The sequence below is a fragment of the Myotis lucifugus genome, unplaced genomic scaffold (genome assembly GCF_000147115.1).
Source record: "Myotis lucifugus unplaced genomic scaffold, Myoluc2.0 scaffold_8, whole genome shotgun sequence".
Classification (NCBI taxonomy): Eukaryota; Metazoa; Chordata; class Mammalia; order Chiroptera; family Vespertilionidae; genus Myotis; species Myotis lucifugus.
The window spans coordinates 11490321-11509372 of NW_005871056.1; the positions used below are offsets into that span (position 1 = coordinate 11490321).

Sequence of the window (19052 nt, forward strand, 5' to 3'; positions counted from 1 at the left end):
GAGTTCTTTGTTTTAAAGGAGAGTTTAAACCATTCGCCAGGGCCGTGCGGCTCTAGGGTGCCTCTCTCTTTTATTTATTTATTTTTTCCGAAAAATGAATCCAGTAAACGAATTTTACTCTTTGTGGGCCTTTTGAAAGATATTTTGTAAGTGGGTCTTGACATCTTTTTTTTTTTTTTTTTTCTGAGTGAGACTAAATTTCTAGAGTTGAGAACTATTTGGGCCCATTTTTAAGAGAAGCATGGAGAGAGTCAAGTAGGCATGGGCTTAGAAAATAAACTGTTGCTGCTGACAGCCATCCGGCACCTGCGGAGTGGATGGGAGGATGGCTTAGGTCCTATCACCCGCCGAGAGGGGCCTTGGAGGTTTTTTTTTAGCCCAACCCCCACGTTAGAGAAGAAAAAAAAAAGATCTGGAGAGGTTGTGATTTTGCTTTGTGTACTAGTAAAATTACATACTCCACGGAGCCAGGAAAAGAACCCAGTTCTCCTTTAATCCCAGTCCAGCGGTTGTATTATTTTACAGATGCCTTGCCTAACTGCATGGTAATCGCTCACAATTTTTATTTAAAAGGCTGTCTTTTGGGAACCCAGTAGTGTTATGAGGAAATATATCTTGCATCTAGAGTTCAGTGGGGGTGGGGAAGTGAACAATTATTGTTTCTAGAGTCTAGTAACTTTTGCTGAAGGAATTTTTGAGAGGCATTAGTTTTTGTAGATGAACTTCCTCCTTTCCTCATCGCCTTCCCATTTCCAGTGATAAGTATCTTCACTTTGTGTTAGCATGACTTTTCTCCTCCTTATATCTAACCTTTGTATTATGTGATACTGGGTAGAGAGTTATTTGCATATGCACTTAAATAGATAACATGAACAAATTATCAAAAGATAGGGCATTCTATAAGAGCAGTGGTAGGGCCGTACAAGTCAAGTTGGGATTAGTTTTAACAGGATGAGAGCATGACCTTTTTTCAAAATTGAAAATAAAGTATTATGTTGGTCAACAAACAGCAAATTTCTGTTGATTGTAGTAATAGTATGCCAGTGCAGAGTGGCATAAATAGATGAAAATTATCCATATTATCCAGTTATCTCAATCTAAGGGCCTCCCTCCCTCCAAGGGGAGTGGTGTGTGGAGACTGAAGTCCACACTCAGCTCCCCAGGCTGTGTACCCTGGAGCATGGGGTCTGCCTGGAGAAAGGAGGTGTCTTGTTCTAATTTCCAGAGAGGCATTGTGTGAGCTAGCTGATCTCATCACCCCAGAGGTGCCCATTATTAGTATTTAGGTGTGTAACTGGGCAGAGTTGAGAAATGCTTGTAACTTTTTTTTAACGAAAAAACACCATACAGTGTTCTATAATCTTTTGAGTACATTGTGGTCATCTTCCCATGTTAATAAAGATCTTTATCACCATTTTTAATAGCCGACTAGTGTTCTATTGTATAGTTCAGGGGTGGGGAACCTTTTTTCTGCCAAGGGCCATCTGGATATTTATAGCAACATTTGAGGGCCATACAAAGTTATCAACTTAAAAACTAGCCTTCTATATTTGGTCAAACATTTAATTAACTCACCCCTAATGCCTTGGCAGGGCTAGACCAAATGATTTTGTGGGCCTTATAACGGCTCTTGGGCCAGGCATTCCCCACCCCTGGTATAGCTAGATGTATTGTGATTTTTTAACAGGTTTATTAATGTGTATACATCATGTATGCATAGGAGATACCCAGGGGAAAATAAGTGACTCCTGATTTTCTAAAAATTTAAACTAGTGCATTAGTGTATGTACTGGTCCTTCCTCCTATTCCCTTTATCTTTGTGTATACATGTTAACAAACTTATTTCCTTGAGATATTTCTATTGGTAGAATTTCTAGGCCAAGTATAATATATGTAACTTTTGCATTTTGAAAACATGTTAAACTATTTAAGAAAAAAACTCATTTGTGCAAAATTGTTTCTAGTTGCTTTTGAATTTAATGTAACTGGTGATGGGGTGGTAATATCTTTTTTTGATATTGGTAAAGTTGTTGGGTCTACTGCTGTGCAAAGAAAGGCCTTTTCTACCCCCAGGGATTTTATAAAGACATTCATTTAAGATGCTCCTGATTTTATTTTTTATATTGCAGTCTTCAGTGCATTTGTCCTGTAATCTGAGGTTCCTCTCAAGTTCATTAAATATATATTAAAAGCACACATGCTTGCCATTTACAGTTGAGATACAGTGAAAATACTGCATGTTGTTGCATCACATAGCTTTATTTAAGTGTTAGATGTAAAGATTTTGAATAACCACTTGAATACCTGATTAATATCTTATACTTGGTTACAGCAATTTATTTATTTATTTTTAAAATATATTTTTATTGATTTCAGAGAGTAAGGGAGAGATCAAAAACATCAATAATGAGAGAGACTCATTGATTGCCTGCCTCCTGCACACCCCCTACTGGGGGTTGAGCCCACAACCCAGGCATGTGCCATTGACCAGAATCGAACCCAGGACTTTTCAGTCTGCAGGCCAACGATCTCTCCACTGAGCCAAACTGGCTAGGGCTGTTACAGCAATTTAAAATGCTTAAATACTTATAATCACTTTATTTGGTACTCACAACAGCCTCCTAAAGCACACTTTGTGGGTGATCAAAGTATGCTTAGAGCTGGGGTTTTTGTTGTTTTTTAACAATCGATGCATCTTTTATTCGCAAGCAGAAGCCGTGGAAAGTGTAATCTACACATTTGTACAAAAGTGTGGGCGCCCCCAGAAAAACGCACAACGGTCAGAAAACACCCCTTCGTGGTGGGAACGCTGTAGTGCTGGTTTCTTGGCAGAAGAGTAAGGGCACATCAGGAATAAATAGATGCCACTTTTATTTTCCTTTTTTTGTTTGTTTAGGTGCTACTTTTTATTTTATGAAAACAGGACAAAGAAAATTTAGCCCTTTGTGGCTGATGTTGCTAATATTAAGCGTAAGTGCACTAAATACAATTAGAATGAAAATAGTGAAAGAGAGCCTAGAACTTGCTCGGTGTTATTTAAACTGTAGGTAATGGACCATGTGTTGCAATTGGCATTTTTTTAAAAATAATATAGAATGGTAAAAATACCAAAGTTTATTCTACCTAATAAGTTGAGTCTATGGAAAGATGCTGTTTAATGAAACTTTTCTGTATTTTGTATATATAGATACCCCAATGTAAAATGTATTTCTTATTGTGGCTCAGAGTCAGAAAAGCTTGAAAACCACTAACCTAGCCCTGTACCATCATTTCATAGGTTAGAAAATTGAACCCACAGATCTGACTTGTCAAAATTCACTGAGTTAGTGACAGAATCCTTGGGCCTTCAGAGGCTCTCCAAGGCTAGAAAAACTATGACATTACATGACCTCACCTAATGACGTCTGCTTGTGGGCTTATTTGGAATTCATTAGCTTTAGATCATCTGTTAATAGATGCTTTATATTACTACTAGAGGCCCAATGTATAAAATTTGTGCAAGGGGCTCAGCCCTCGCAGCCCTGGTTGCCTTGGCCCTCCCAGCCCGGCTTCATCGGGAATGTCGCTCATTCTGCTGTTTGGTCTAATTAGCATATTAGCTCTTTATTATATGGGATTAAGTTAAAACTTGAGTTACTGATGTACAAGCAGAATCAGGATTCTGGACCCAAACTATTTAACACCTATAGTTTGCTCATGTGCCTTCTCTTTCATGATTATAGAGCAATGAAGTAGCATTTTCTCAGTCAACTGCTCCCATTATGGGTCATGCCTCAGCAAATGCTCTGCTTTGGATATCAGACACCACCTCACCTTGGGTGTCTGACCATAGAGGTCCCCAGAGGCGAGTGTGTTTATTTTCCCGTTATCACATAGTTTTGTATCTTATTGTTCTTTGTCCTGTGGAGTGTGACATATTAAACTTTACAGAACTGTGCACCATTGGGAACGTAATAGAACTTGCCTTACCCTGTGTGCAGCCTATAAATGAAGGTCATTGGTGGGTGTGGCAGAGGTAGCAGCAGTGGCATGCTAAGCCATCACCCAGCAGGAGACAGTACTTTCTGGACCAGTAGTGGCTGGGGGGGAAGGGGTAAGTTTATGTGTTGCGTTCCAGACACCATTGCATTACTATGATATGTGCTTTACTGTTACTAAAGAGCAATTTCCCAACCCCTGAAATAATTTGATTTCTTTGCAGTTGAAATTTAAATTTATATCTCTAGAATTAAGTTAGCTATAATAAAAGAACTTAAAAAACCCTCCTATCTTGTCCTTGCTTTATCATTATAAATGACTAGGAACCAGTCATTTATTACTTGATTGTGTAATAGGAGGAAGGAAAATCCATTTAACTTTGAAAGATATATTTATATTTATATTATATTCTAATTATGCATTTATTGTGTTGCAATAAAATCACCTGTAGTCTTTAACCACTTAAAATAGTCACTGTTAACATTTTAATAGTTTTTTTCCTACATGTAAATTAAAATTTTTAAACATATAATACATTAAAAATTTAAATAAACAGTTAGATGCCTAGTTCCATCACTTAATGTTTAAGGGTAATGTTTTTATTCCTCTGCCACCTTTTTAGAGGTTGATGTGCTGGGGGTAGGTATCCTTGACTCTCTTTATCACCTCTGTGGGCACTGTCCACATTTCTGCTGGAATTTATGTATTATCTCTGTGTTAGGACTCCCAAATTTGCATCTCTAGTCCATATGCTTTTTTATATTATTATAACCACCATTAAGATTTCCAACTGTTAGAAATCTTTAGTTGGATGTTTCATTTCATAGCACCTCTTCATGTAAATCTCCGTTGTCTTCAGAGGCTCTCTTTATAATCTCTCTGGCTTATTCCTCTCCTGTCATCTCTACCATTCCACATAATTCTCTCCTGGGAAACTATGGGTTCCTAGCTCCTGAGCCTCTTTCCTTCACCTTGGTATGGCTACTCAGGTATCAGCTTAGATAGCCTGATCTCTGGAAAACATTTTGGAACCCTCTTTGCCTTAAGACTGGATCAAGTGCTCCCATACCACCACTTTCTATTATAGCATTTATGACTTGTCTCCCATTTACTAGACTATATATAAACTGCTATTCATGTCTTACTCATCTTGATTCCCTAATACCTAGCCTGTTGCCTGGCATTTAGGAATGTAATAAAAATCTATTGAATGAATGAACACTATTGTGAAATGTTCCCATGTTAATTAGTCTTCTGCAACATGTTTTTAATGTCCTGGGTGGTGTTGGTGTATCATAGTATAACACTTCCCCCAAGGTTTGCGCATCCCCCCTCCTTTTTTTTTTTTTGCTGTAGCACTGATAGTTTTCATAGAAGTTCAGTGTTCTGAAGAAGCTTCCGCTTAACTTTCTTGTTGGGGACTTAGCTGAGCTTGTGACCTGGGTCCTGCATCTGATTAGGGTAACAGAACCAGGGTTATTATTTGGGTCTCCCAGCTCCTGCTTTACTCCTTTTGGTATTTTAGGGATTCTTAGGTTGATGCTATTATCTTTCTGTCTTTTTTTTTTTTTCAAGCTTACTCGCTCTCAAACTTAATGAGGGCATAATTAATAGTATCATTTTCTCTCTTGCAGGAAAGACTCAGCTGTTACCAATATTTTTGAAAAGAATTCTCTAACTTAGCCTCCCACATATCTGTCACCTTGTTACTGAGTCATTTGTGGAGTTGGCACTTATCTATGACCCTTACTAAATTTTAGTATTTTGCTGGTGCCATGGTGAGGTATGACTTTGTAACCAACCCGTGTCCAAAGCATAAGGTACTTTCCTTTGGCTAGCAGCTGGCACATAAAATGTGGCGCTTTGTATATATACCCTTACCCAACTCCATACTTTTCTACACATTTCTTTCCTGATTCCTTCCTGTTTGCTCTTCTTCTGTTTCCTAAATATATATTTCCCAGGTGTTGTATTTGGCCTTGTTTTCTCTTCTTGGTCTTTCCTTGCAATCTCATAAAACAACTCCAAAGATCACTCACAGATTTTACTTCTTGGTTTAACATCTCTCAGATTCCAGTCGCTTTGTGCTTATCCCATAAACCTGAGTGATCATTTTCTAGCTTCATATTAGTAACCACCTGTTAGAAATTTCTTAGCTTTTAAGACTCCCACCAAACTCTGCCCCTTTGTCAAGATCTGGCCGTGCCTTTTCTTATAAATTCTCTGATTAAAAATCTTAAAGCACCAGATAAAGAGCTTTTGTAACTTTTTAAAAGTTGTTCCAAGTTAACATAGACAAATGCCTTTCCAGCTTTTTAAAAAGTAATAGTGTTGTTGACTCTAGGAAGGTTGGCTCTTAACCCATTTGCATCCCCAAAAGATCCAAGAAATCAGTTGTAGTCATTGTGACCTAAACCAGTGTAACTTCACTGCTATCAGATTATTTCTAAGGCTGCAGCTTTGATCATGCTATTTCCTGTACCCCAAAACTATGGATCCCTTCTGCTTTCAGAAGGTTTAAATAAGTTCCAGACAGCCTGGCATCCCAGGCTAACTGTCTTAAAACTCAATTTCCAACCTTATAACCTGTCATTTCCCACCTTATTTCCCATTCACCACATGTTCTACTCAAATGGGTGTAGATGAAGACCCTTGGCCTGGAATACCCTACTCATTCCCTCTCCCAGGCCATTCTCTGCATCACCAATTCTTCCCTACTCAGACCTAGCTTGAGTGGCAGCCATGCCCTAAGCTGTCTCTGATGATCCCCAGATGAAAATAATGTCACATTTACCTCATATGGCACCTAAAAATTTGGATCCTGGGTTAAAGTTGCTTATATCTATATTTATTTACTCATACTAGAGGCCCAGTGCATGAAAATTCATGCACTGAGGGGGGTGGGGTGTGCTTAGCCCAGCCTGCCCCCTCTAACAGTCCAGGAGCCCTCAGGCGGGAGGCGACCCTGCAATCAGGGGAAGGTGACGCCCCCATCACACCTCTGCTGCTGCCACTGCCAGCAGTGCAAGGCTGGGCAGCTGCCATGCGAGGCTTGCCTGCACCTCGGGCCTGCCCTGGGGGACTGAGGGGACTGGGCGCCGCCATCCATCTTGTGGCTGTGGGCACCACCATCTTTGAGGGTGTGGCGGTCAATTAGCATATTCCTTATTGGCTGTGGGTGCCGCCATCTTTGCAATGGCATGAGGGTTAATTAGCATATTTATTAGATAGGATTGCTCCTACTAACTGGTTGTTCTCACAGAGTGTGATATACATCTGCATTTTATATCCCTACAATAATTAGCACATAGTACACCCTTATTTTTATTTTTTAAGGGAATTTTTATGAATTTATTTGGGCCAAACTGATGATATATGCTGAGGAGCACAATTTCAAATGCTCCCCTTTACTATTTTTTTAATGAACAAATTGTCATTTAATTAGTTTCAGCTTGTGATTCACCTATTGCTTGGGCTAAAGTTGGGAGTATTGTGGGTCAATTGGTATAGCTGTACACTGAAAGTCTTATTTGTATACATACATGTACATGAAGGCATAATTCTCCTTAGCTCACAATGAGTCTGTCCTACTAAACTTCTAATTCATTTAGAAATTTCCAGATAGGGCTTCATAGTAAAAGTGAGCCTGTTGGGATAAATACATTTTTTTACTTATGAATCTTAGAAGTACACAAAATACTAAGAAGATGATCTGATTAGGACTCAGAATATAGATCTAAATGTTAGTTCCACATCTCCATCTTAGCTTAGATAACTCATTTAAAATCTTTGGGTCTTAGCTTCCTCTATAAGAGAAAAGTTGCATGAGACAGTTTCAAATGTCACTTTGAAATGAAAAACAAACTTATGTAAATGCTTTAGAACAAGAGATGACAAACTTTTTCTTTAAAGGACCACATAATATTTTAGGCTTTGCCAGCCACATGGTGTCTGTGGCAACTGCTCAGCTCTGCTATTGTAGCTTTAATGTAGCCACAGACAATATATAAACGAATAGGCCTAGCTGTTTCTCAATATTTTATTTACAAAAACAAGCAGCAGCCATGGTTTCCTGACCTCTGCTTTAGAACTTAAGAGTGGTCTGGGCTGACTTCAGAAGCCTGAACTGGTCTTACGTGGAATGTGGACTCTTGGCTTTGTTCTTTTCATATAACAAAAGTAATGCCATTGTTTGGATTTTTACAATACAGATGTGAATAATCAGTAAGTCTGTTGTCATCCTCAGCTTCTACCCTTGGTAACCACTGTTAATTAACTGTAATACTTTCTAAAATATAATACTTGCTGTATCCACTTTGGATAGAGGTCTGGCAGTTTCATACAAAAGTAAATATACCTCTACTCCATGACCCAGCAACTCTACTCCTACGTGTGTCTACTCAAGAGAAATGGAAACATATATCCACTAAAATACTTGTATAAGAATATTCATAGTAGCTCCAAACTGGAAACAGCCCAAGTGTCCTGAATCAGCAGAATGGACAAACTGGTATGTCCACACAATAGAATATTACTCAACAGTAAAAAGGAACTAACTACAGATAACACAAAACCTGGACGACTTAGTTTAAAAAAGCTTTACCAAAGAGAATACATACTATATGATTTCACTTGTGAAATTCTAAAATAAGCAATACCTATGATGGAAAAAAAGCCCAAATTGGTGTTTGTCTTTAAGGCACGGGGATTGACGGAGGGGGTTGAACCATAAGTGAATGCATTTGTCAGAAGCCACCTATTGGTACATTAGAGAATTGTATGTTTCACTAATGTAATTTTTCTCTCTTAATTTTAGTTAATATGCGTGCTAAAGTGTTTAAGGGTGAAGTCTACTGACATCTGCAACTTAAAATGCATAAAAAAATTAGGTAAATGGTGAATATGTATAATAAGAGTGTTAAACTGGAGAATCAGGTGGGTTTAATGGGTCTTTAAATTTTGTTCAACTCTTCTGAATATTTGTAAATATTCCTAACTGAATCTTGGAGAAAAAGGAAAACATGAATACATTTGTGTTTCTCTTGATTGCCTTCCCCCAGTCATGGACTCTTCTGAAGATGATTGTTTATCAATTTTCCTACCAGTCCTTTTTCAATGTATTTATATATGTATAGCTGTATGTGTAGAATATATAAGAATAATTTTCTTTTCCATGTTTACATGACTAATAGGAAAAATGTATCTTCTAGAATTTGCTCTTTGTTTTTTTCCACTTTCTATGTGTTCGCAATATTTCCGTGTCAATAAACATAGATTTATCTTATTCCTTTGAATCATTGCATAATATTCCACATTGTAGATATCTATCTATCTATCTATATATATATATTATATATATCCAAAATACATGTATTTTTCTTTGTGATGAATATTTAGATTTTTCCATTTTTTCTCGTAAAATTGCTGCAGTGTGCAACTATTTATTTAGGTTGGATACTGAGAAATGGAATTAGCAGTTTGTAGCATATATTTATATACATATATATATATGCTTATTTTTTATTATTAATAGACTATCTCTAAAGAAGTGTACCAGTTTATACTCCCACAAGCAGCAGATAGAAAACCTGTTTCCCTTCAACTTTCTGAGCTTTGGACATTATCACTCTTTAAAAATTTTGCCAGTTTTATGGGATGCTGGTATGTATCTGGTTCATTTAATTTCCAATTTCTCTAAAAATGCAACTTAACATATTTTTATGTTTACTCAGTTTCCATTTCTTTTCAGTCGCTCACTCATCTTTTTGCTCTATTTTGTCTCTTAATTTGTTTATTTTTAAAATTCTCCTTGTTTTAAATAAACATCACAAATTTTAACAATTTTTTATAGGCTTTTCCTAATCACTTACTCCAAAATATTTCCTCACTGATAATGATATGCCAGCTTTGTTACATGCAAATATTCATTTTACATAGATTCCTTCCTGGATATTATATTTTATTGATCTATATCTCCAGTCCTGTGTCGTTAATTGCTCTATGTAAGTGTTTGGAATAAATGTGTGGTTTGTGTAAGTGCTGTCCACTTTTGGTGTTTGCAGAATGCTAACTAGGTGCCCCGCCGAGGTGGCTCAGTGGTTGAGCGTCAGCCTATGAACCAGGAGGCCATGCCCATGTTGCAGGTTTGTTCTCCAGATTAATGTTTCTTCCTCTCTCCCCCTCTTCCTTCCTCTTTGAAATCAATAAAAAATATATATTTTAAAAATATATTTTAAAAACCACTTAAGTAACTTATGAAACATACAGGAAGGATAGTTTATGTGTAGAAAAGAGTCTATTTTTTTGAAAATTGATTTTTTTTTGCATTTGTTTGTATTAAATGGTGCTTTTATCTTAAATCTCTCACTTTACTTGAATTTATTTTAGTCTTGAATTAAAATCCTGGCTTTTATATTAGTCTTACTTGTTTTTTGATGAGTGCCTGTAAGAGTATGGATTTTCCTTTTCGTTCTGCTCTGACTACATTATTGTTTTGAATTTTTAGTATTTCAGGTTTTGTTCTTTTTAATCCAAGGATTATTTAGAAGTTTATTTAAAAAAAATTTTTTTAATTATATTTACTTTGAATTTAGAGAATGTGTCTTTAGTTTTTTATTTTTGTTTTCATTTTTTGTAATTTATGATCAATTTGAAACAATGTTTCTGATAAATGTTTTGATCGATATCATGTTCTACATATATTAGAACACTGTTAGTTGTGTTTAAAAAATATTGGACTTTTGGTATTGTTTGCTCCCTTCGTGGATATCTGCAAGAGGTATGTTAAACCCTAGGGCTGTTGTGGCCAGAGCATTGGCCCAGGACCTAGGTTGAAGGTTCAATCTCCAGAATCCCCAGCCCTGGTCTGTTGTGGTGTGTGGGGGGGGGAGGGGAGGGGGCGGCTCACCAGTCAATGTGTCTCTTTCACACCCATTTTTCTCTTTCTTTCCCTCTCTCCTCACCCCCCCCCCCCAAAATTAGTGGGAAAATACATCTTCCGGGGGGAGTGTGTGTGTGTGTATGTATATATATTCATTCATATATTCATTCTCAGGTGAGGATTTTTTTTTAAAGGTATGTTAAAATCTCTACTTGTGAGAGTGTTGAATTTTGTAATGCTTTTTTATATATTTTAAGCACTTAGCATCATGAAGGTTCATGGCTATTATGCTGTCTTGATTTTTATTTACATTTTATTGATACAAAATATCTTTGCCTTACTAATGCTTTTTAACTTAAATTCTAGTTTGCTCACAGTAAAAATACCACATCTTCATTTATTTTTAAGCCATTTTATTTTCAACCATTATGTTTTAATTTTAGATTTTCTATAAATAGCATTTACTGGAATCTTTTAAACCCACTTTGAGAATGTTTTTATTATTTGACTACTAAATTATTGCTATTATACTATTTGGGGAATTTAGTTTGTTTTTAAATTTAAACAAATTTAAATTTTTAACTTGATGTAAAATCCAAACTAATATAGTGACAAAGAAATCATTGACTGACTCAGGGGTATAGGGATTGCCAAGGAGAACACAGAATCTTTTGGAGGTGATGGAAGTGTTCTGCATTTTTCGTATAGTGGTGGTTTCACAGGTTATACAACAGTCAACATTCACTAGAGTTGTGCAGTTGAAATCAATGAAAGTTATTGTATGTAAATTATTCCTTAGACCTGGTTAGGAAAGAAATTCCAATCCCTCCCTTATTCAGAAGGTAATCACTATGAATTTACTTTGTACATTTATGATCCATTAAAAACCACTCTTTATACATACATTTATAGGATTCCATAACTCGGAGTGTTTTAAATTTAAGCAAGTGGTATCATTTTGAGGTACTGTTTTCCACTTAGGGTTTTTTGTATTATATGGCCAACTTGAGGCCTGATATACAAAATTCGTCAAAGAGTAGGCCCTCGCAGCCCCGCCCCCTGCCCACTGGTGGTTACAGAAGGTTGTTCCACCTCCCGGCCTAATTCCCGGCCTAATTAGCATATTAGTTCTTTAATATATAGGATTCTTTCATGTAGGATTTGAAGGTAGTAATTCTGAGTAATGTTCTTTTGTTTTTTTGGGAGATTGATATTTTAGTTCACAATCGTTTTTCCTCAGTTTGGAACATATCGTTTCATTTTTACTTTGTGATATCTGATATCTGTTCTATTTCTCTGCCTTAGGTAACCTGTTTTATATCTTTAAAAAAATATATATTTCTTTATTGATTTCATAGAGAAAGGGAGAAGGAGAGAGAGATAGAAACATCAATGGTGAGAGAGAATCATCGACTGGCTGCCTCCTGTACGCCCTCCACTGGGGATCAAGCCCGCAACCCAGGCATGTGCCCCTGGCTGGAATCGAACCTGGGACCTTTCAGTCCGCAGGCCAACGCTCTATCCACTGAGCCAAGCTGGCCAGGGCTGTTTTATATCTTTTTAGAAGCTTTAAGAATTTTTGTCTTTATTTTTGGTGTCCTGAAATATCACCTGTTTGTGTCTAGATACAGAATGTTTTCCAGTATTTTTTAATCTTTGCCAGTCTAGATACAGAATTTGTTATTTCTTTGAGCATTCTTCCCCCTCCTCTTTTCTGGTGGAATTCCTATTAGATTTGTTGATATTCTGGTTCTGGCTCCCACATCTCAACAATTTCCATACATACATTCCCCCTCTGCTGTTTTGTCCAGTGTTGTAGAATACCTTGGCTTGATCCTTCAGCTCACTGATTTTTTTCTTTGTCTGGTCAGTTCTCTAGAGCAGTGGTTCTCAACCTGTGGGTCGCGACCCCTTTGGCGGTCGAACGACCCTTTCACAGGGGTCGCCTAAGACCATCCTGCATATCAGATATTTATATTACGATTCATAACAGTAACAACATTACAGTTATGAAGTAGCAACGAAAATAATTTTATGGTTGGGTCACAACATGAGGAACTGTATTTAAAGGGCCAGGAGGTTGAGAACCACTGCTCTAGATTAACTCTTCCAAGTTTTTGTTTTTTCCCATAGCTAAAATAAATTTATTCCATATAATTGATATATGGTCTTTAAAGTGTACAACTTGAGTTTTGTTATATACTCACATATAAGCACATACATACACTGTGCTCATGAAACTCACTCTAATCAAGATAATTAACATATTCATATCCCCCAGATTTCCTCTGGCCCCTTTGTGTCTCCCCCGGTCTCCAGGCAAAAATAGATCTGCTTTTTGACACTGGTTTGTGCTTTCTCCAATTTTAAATGCATGGAATCATGTATTGTGTGTGTACTCTGGGGAGAGTGGACTGACTTCTTTCATTCAGCATAATTTTGAGAAGTAGTTTATGAATAGTATTCCATTATATGGATAAGGCAGAATTTATTAATCTGTTGGTGTGTGCATTTGCATTGTTGGCAGGTTTTGGTGATTACAAATAAAGCATCTGTGAGTATATACTGAACACGTGCTTTCATTTTTCTTGGTCAAACATCTAGGAATATATTGGCTGAATTTTATCATAGGTATGGTTTGCCCACTTTTAGAAAAATTGTCAAGAGTGTTTTATAAAATAGCTTTGTGTTGTGTTTTGTTTTGGTACATTCCCACCAGGAGTGTATGAGAATTTCAGTTGTCCAAGCCTGGGCCATCACTGGGTACGAACAGTCTTTAAAATTCCTAGCATCTGGTGAACATGCAGTGGTAGCTCAGGGTAGTTTTCACTTGCTCCTCAGCTTATCTAAGTTTTTTATTTTAATCAAAATATGAAAACTAATTTTAAAAATACCATTCTTTCACCTTCTAGTTTATATTTTAATTTTATTTACACTTCTCTCCCTGCTGTATTTGCTGTTATGACCCAGTTTTTTCAGGTGTTAGTTACTTTCCTTGTTGAATTTGATACTTCACTGGATTAGTTTTTTCCTCACATATTTTGTAATTATTGGTTCTGTGGTCCTCCTAGGTGTTTTACCAATCCATCTAGGACAAGCATGTCAAACTCAAAGACTAACACGGGCCAAATAAATAAGGTTTAAGTTTATGTGGGCCGCAAAAAAAGCAAACGCTTCACTTTTTATAGAAAAGTAGGTTTATTTCGATAGAGACATGCTGAATACAAAGGGCTGAAATAAATGAATAATTGTTAACATAATAGAACATTTTAATAAAAATTAATATTTTTTTCTTGCCCTAGCCTGTTTGGCTCAGTGGATACAGAGTGTCAGCCTACTGACTGAAGGGCCCCAGGTTCAATTCCAGCCAAGGGCGTATACCCGGGTTGCGGGCTCAATCCCCAGTGTGGGGCATTCAGGAGGCAGCCAACCAGTGATTCTCTCTCATCATGGATGTTCTATCTCTCTCTCCCTCTCCCTTCCTCTCTGAAATCAATAAAAATATGTTTAAAAAATTAATATTTTTTGTTGAACATTAACTTACCAGACACTGAATAACTGCACAAATTAATAACTGTAACGCAAATAAACCTATTTTTCTTGTACTCTGGAAGCAAAATATTTCCTATTGTGCACACAAAACAAGTCAGTACAAGACTAATGATGTGGCAATTGGCTGCTAAAATATTCGCTGCTAGTATTAGTGGAGAGAAACGGTGCACCTGCGTGTAGGGCGCATAAGGGAAATGAATGCAACACGGTTATAGTAATCAGTCATTAGCGAACTTTTTAGTTGGTTATTAATAATTATGTATAACAGGATATTGTAAAAATGAAGTTACGAAATTTTTATTAAGACGTTTATTACATGCCATTATATTGGCTGGGCCGCAAAAATATTCATTGTGGGCTGCGAGTTTGACATGCTTGATCTAGGACATTGCTCACTTCTTAAGCCCAAGACCTTTGTTCCCTGCTCCCACTTCAGAGTAGATGTTGCTGCTACTATTCCTAGTTGCTTGGCACCAGCGAGCATGTATGTTTGGAGGAAGGAGCACAGTTTACTCACCTGGCTGCTCCTGCTGTGGAGTCATCTGGTCATGTAGCTTTTGATACAGAGCTTTCTCTGTTCTTTATTTTTTAATCATATAATTGCTTTCCATTTTTTATTGAATTTAATTAAAATGTTAAAATTACAGTTTACATTCAATATTATTTTGTATTAGGTGTACAGCTCCTGTTCTCCATCTTTGGTGAGCCAACGCACTTATTCCTGGGAGGCCTTTCCTGATGAACTCCCTTTCCTTCCTCTTCCTACTACAGACAGTTAATTCTTTCTGAGGTTTTTTACCCCCTAACACTTGATATCTGTAATTCTTGGTTTACATGTCTTTCACAATATGATAGCTGAACTCTTGAAGGGAAGGAACAATTTTATTCTATGCAAATCTCTATCACCTTGAGTAACACAGATTGCTTGAATGATATATTTTTCAGAGAATAGGAGTTTTTATTACAAAAAAGTAACAACCTGAGGATTCCAGGGAGAACAGGCCAAGTAAGATACCACATAGAGGGCCAGTGGTCTGGGTGTTTCTCTTACTGGTAGGTTACTCTTGGGCAGGTTATTTAATCTTGTTTAATCTTTTTATGCTACCATCATTTTATTTTAGTAAATATATAAAATTTGAGTGCATGTGTGTGTGTATATTATTAAAATAATACATGCTCATTAGTTTTTCTGGGTTGTGTGTGTGTGTGTGTGTGTGTGTTTATATTCTTATTGATTTCAGAGAGGAAGGGAGGAGAGATAGAAACATCAACGATGAGAGAGAATCATTGATGGGCTGCCTTCTGCACACCCCTACTGGGGATAGAGCCCACAACCCAAGCATGTGCTGTTGACTGGAATTGAACCAGGGACCCTTTAGTCCACAGGCCGACGCTCTCTATCCACTAAGCCAAACCGGCTAGGGCCATGCTCATTAATTTTAAGAAAACATAGGTACAAGTCTTCGTGACTTTGAATTAGGCAATGGTGTCTTTGATGTGACACCAAAAGCACAAGCAACCAAAGAAGTGGATAAATTGGACTTTAAAGGACATTGTCATGAAAGTGAAAAGACAACCCACAGAAAGGGAGAAAATAATTGTGCATCCTATATCTGATAAGAGGCTTGTATCTATAATATGTAAAGAAATCTTAGAACTCAAGTAAGCAAACAACCCAAATTAAAAATGGGCCAGAGATCTGAATAGACAATTATTCAGAGAAGATAGAAATAGCCAATAAGATCATGAAAAGATACTCAATATCACCTGCTATTGGAGAAATGCAGATCACACCCATTAGGATAGCTGTATAAACAGACAGTATGAAGTGTTGGTGAGGTTATGGAGAAATTGGAACCCTGCTGGTGGGAATGTAAAATGGTTCAGCTGCTTTGAAAAACAGTCTGGCGCTTACTCAAAAGGCTACACAGTTACCTAGCAATTCCACTCATAGGTGAATAGAATGTGAATTATACCTCAACAAAAAGTTATTTTTAAAAATTAAACATGAAAAGGATTTTAAACTTGTACTTGTTCATGTAATTATTATTTTTTTAAAGTTATACTGGCCCCTGCTCTAAATTTTAAAACTGTAAACAGAATGCTAATTTACTTACCAAGGGGAAGTAGTTTCTAGTTATCAGAATTCTCTGCGGGGAGGCACCGTCTTTCTGGTGTCTAGGCACTCTTGGTAGCTAGGAAGTTTGCAGGAGTAGGGAGTCAGATCACAACATCTCACTGGGAAGTATGCCTATGTACATACAGGCCTTTCTTGATGAAGCCTTCAAGCCCCCTTACTCCCCCCACCCCTCATTATGTGTTCCCCAACCTGGAAGCTCCACTAAGCTTCAATCCAGAGTTGTTATTGGGGTTTCACTAGGTAGGTATGGCTAAATCACTGGCCTCATCATTGAACTCAAATCTCCTGCTCCTTCTTCTCTCCCTGGAGGTCAGGGCTCCCTCCAATAACAAGGTACTGGTCCCTCTGGGCACCAGCCTCCCCTAGGGGCCCACCAAGAGTCTGCCCATTACTCACCTAGGACACCCCCAGCTTGGTCGCGATCACTGTGTTAAGCCCATCAGGAAACTGCATCTGAGTATCTAACTACACGTTTATCCCTATAAGAGTGGCAATTTACAACTTCTGTTTTTATTTTCTGTTTTTCTTGGTAGGGAGAGGAGGTGAAGTGTTGCTGCCCTTTCGTGTATGAGATTTATAAGTGAGATTAGTTTTACTTTTTAAATGTTAAATTTGGGTCTCTTGGCAAAAGGATTTTTTTTTTTAATCTAGTAGGAACACTTGCTTCAGTGCTGGAAACGACTCATTTACTTGTTTGTACACTCCTGCATTCAAAGTTAACTTAATGCACAAGTATATGGCATCAGACTTGGGACATGGCTATTAATTTGTGTATCTGTGTTATGAACCTAACTCTTTATAGGAAGTTTGGACACATTTTTCATTGTGTTATGGTTCTTTAGAAACCATATTTGGATACACCTTACCAATGTCTGTTGTCTGTTTATTTGTTTACCAATGTCTGTTGTCTGTTTATTTGTGAACATCTAAATAATTATAAAACCATGTTTATAAATTTTATTTACAGTATTTTTCCTGGAAGTTTAAAATCAAGTTTTGAAAATGGTACGATAAAAAAATATTTGAGATAACTTAAAAACGGTGCTAAATAATTATACTCAGCACTTTTGTTTGGAACTTTTCCAGTTTAAATATCCACTGCATTAGTTGACAAACTATATCCTCAATCTGTTTTTGTATGAGATTTTATTGAAGCACAGCCCACACTTGTTAAATTTATGCATTTGTCCACTCTGGACTGCAATGTGGAGGATTTTATCGGTAGCTCCAACAAACATCTAGATCTGAAAGACTCATTTCTCTCCTCTATGTCTTAAACTAGCCTTTGGGCTTTGCATGTGTTTCTTTTCCTTCTGTACTTTGCTGATCACTTCATTGAGATTCGTCTTCCCTTTTTTTTTCTCTACAACAGGACCGCTGCATGTGGTAGGGAAGTGATGGTGTCTGAAGGTGACATGCTCTTCTCCTTTCTTCCTTCTGTCCTCTCGCTCCCTATTCTGGCTTCCTGGTAATTGGGGCAGGGTGGGATGGGGGAATGCTAATCTAAATTAAAATGCAAGTATGTTAACTATTTCCCCATTACTTGAAAAGGAAGGGAAAGGGAGACAGTTTCCTGGCCTGCAGAAATAAAAGTTACCTAGCTTTTGCCACAATCTGCTTTGAGGTCATGGAGTCTTTTGAGAATCAGAAGAATGTTTAGAGCTGCTGGGAGGCGGGTGTGTGTGTGTGTGGGGGGGGGGGGGCGTGTATTTAGAAATATATTACAGAAGACTTCAGAAACACTGAAGTTAATCCTTGCTGGAGAGTGGGGGTGAGGAAGTCCATAGATTCCAGGTTAGGAACCCCTGCTCTAGCCCCTCTGCTAGAATAGAGTGAGAAAACAAAAAAGTAGGTTATTAAGAGTGGGAAATAAAGCTGATGTTAATCAACTGTGAAGAATTAAGTGTTCTTCACTATTGCTATACCTGCGGCTTTGTTCAATACTCTTTGATCAATTTTTAAATGTTTATAAATGTGTGACTTTAATATTATAATCTGTAATTCTGATGGTGACCACATCTGATGTTAGAACTTCAAATATAGACATTTGAGAGAAATAATTATTTTTAGATGTTCTCAAAACAAATCACTGGTTTAGGATAGATCTATCATAGTGTTTTTAGATAGTGAAGGAAAAAAGATTAAGCTCTTGATGTGGAGCCTTGCATCTGCTATCTCTTGCTTTGTGCTCAGCAGTAGAGTAGTGACGTCCCATTGGTTGGGGTGCTTGTTTCTGGCCTTGTCCTCTTCAGTTTTGCATGAGCCTTCCATTCAACCAGTGTTTCCTAAACTTCATTCATTGAGATACCGTCTTCATTATTTGCCTTCCTACACATTTCCTGGCTATTCTTTTAAATCACTTTTCAATACTTAAATTTATGCAAATAATTATTGTGTGAAATATGAGTTGATGTACTAATTCTTTTCTGTTTGCCACTTAAAGGAACATGTACAGATTGGGTTTGTCCCACCTAAAATCATCTTTTATCGTTCTGGAGGGCA

General features: G+C 37.2%; 1 protein-coding gene across 4 annotated transcripts in view; it reads left to right on the forward strand.

Annotated features, from left to right (window-relative positions):
• ATP1B3 (ATPase Na+/K+ transporting subunit beta 3) overlaps positions 1–19052 on the forward strand; it is a 55577-nt gene that overhangs the window by 17402 nt on the left and 19123 nt on the right. Inside the window, exons 1-2 of one of the 4 annotated variants that reach the window (XM_023749596.1) lie at positions 17103–17130; positions 17923–17940. The exons of 1 other annotated variant lie outside the window; for it this stretch is intronic. In XM_023749596.1, the coding sequence (XP_023605364.1) occupies positions 17118–17130; positions 17923–17940 (31 nt within the window). In that variant the 5' untranslated portion in view covers positions 17103–17117. Of the gene's footprint in view, positions 1–17102; positions 17131–17922; positions 17961–19052 lie in introns of those variants that run through there. 2 more of the 4 variants (XM_014451227.1, XM_006083779.2) reach the window with 2 other exon arrangements.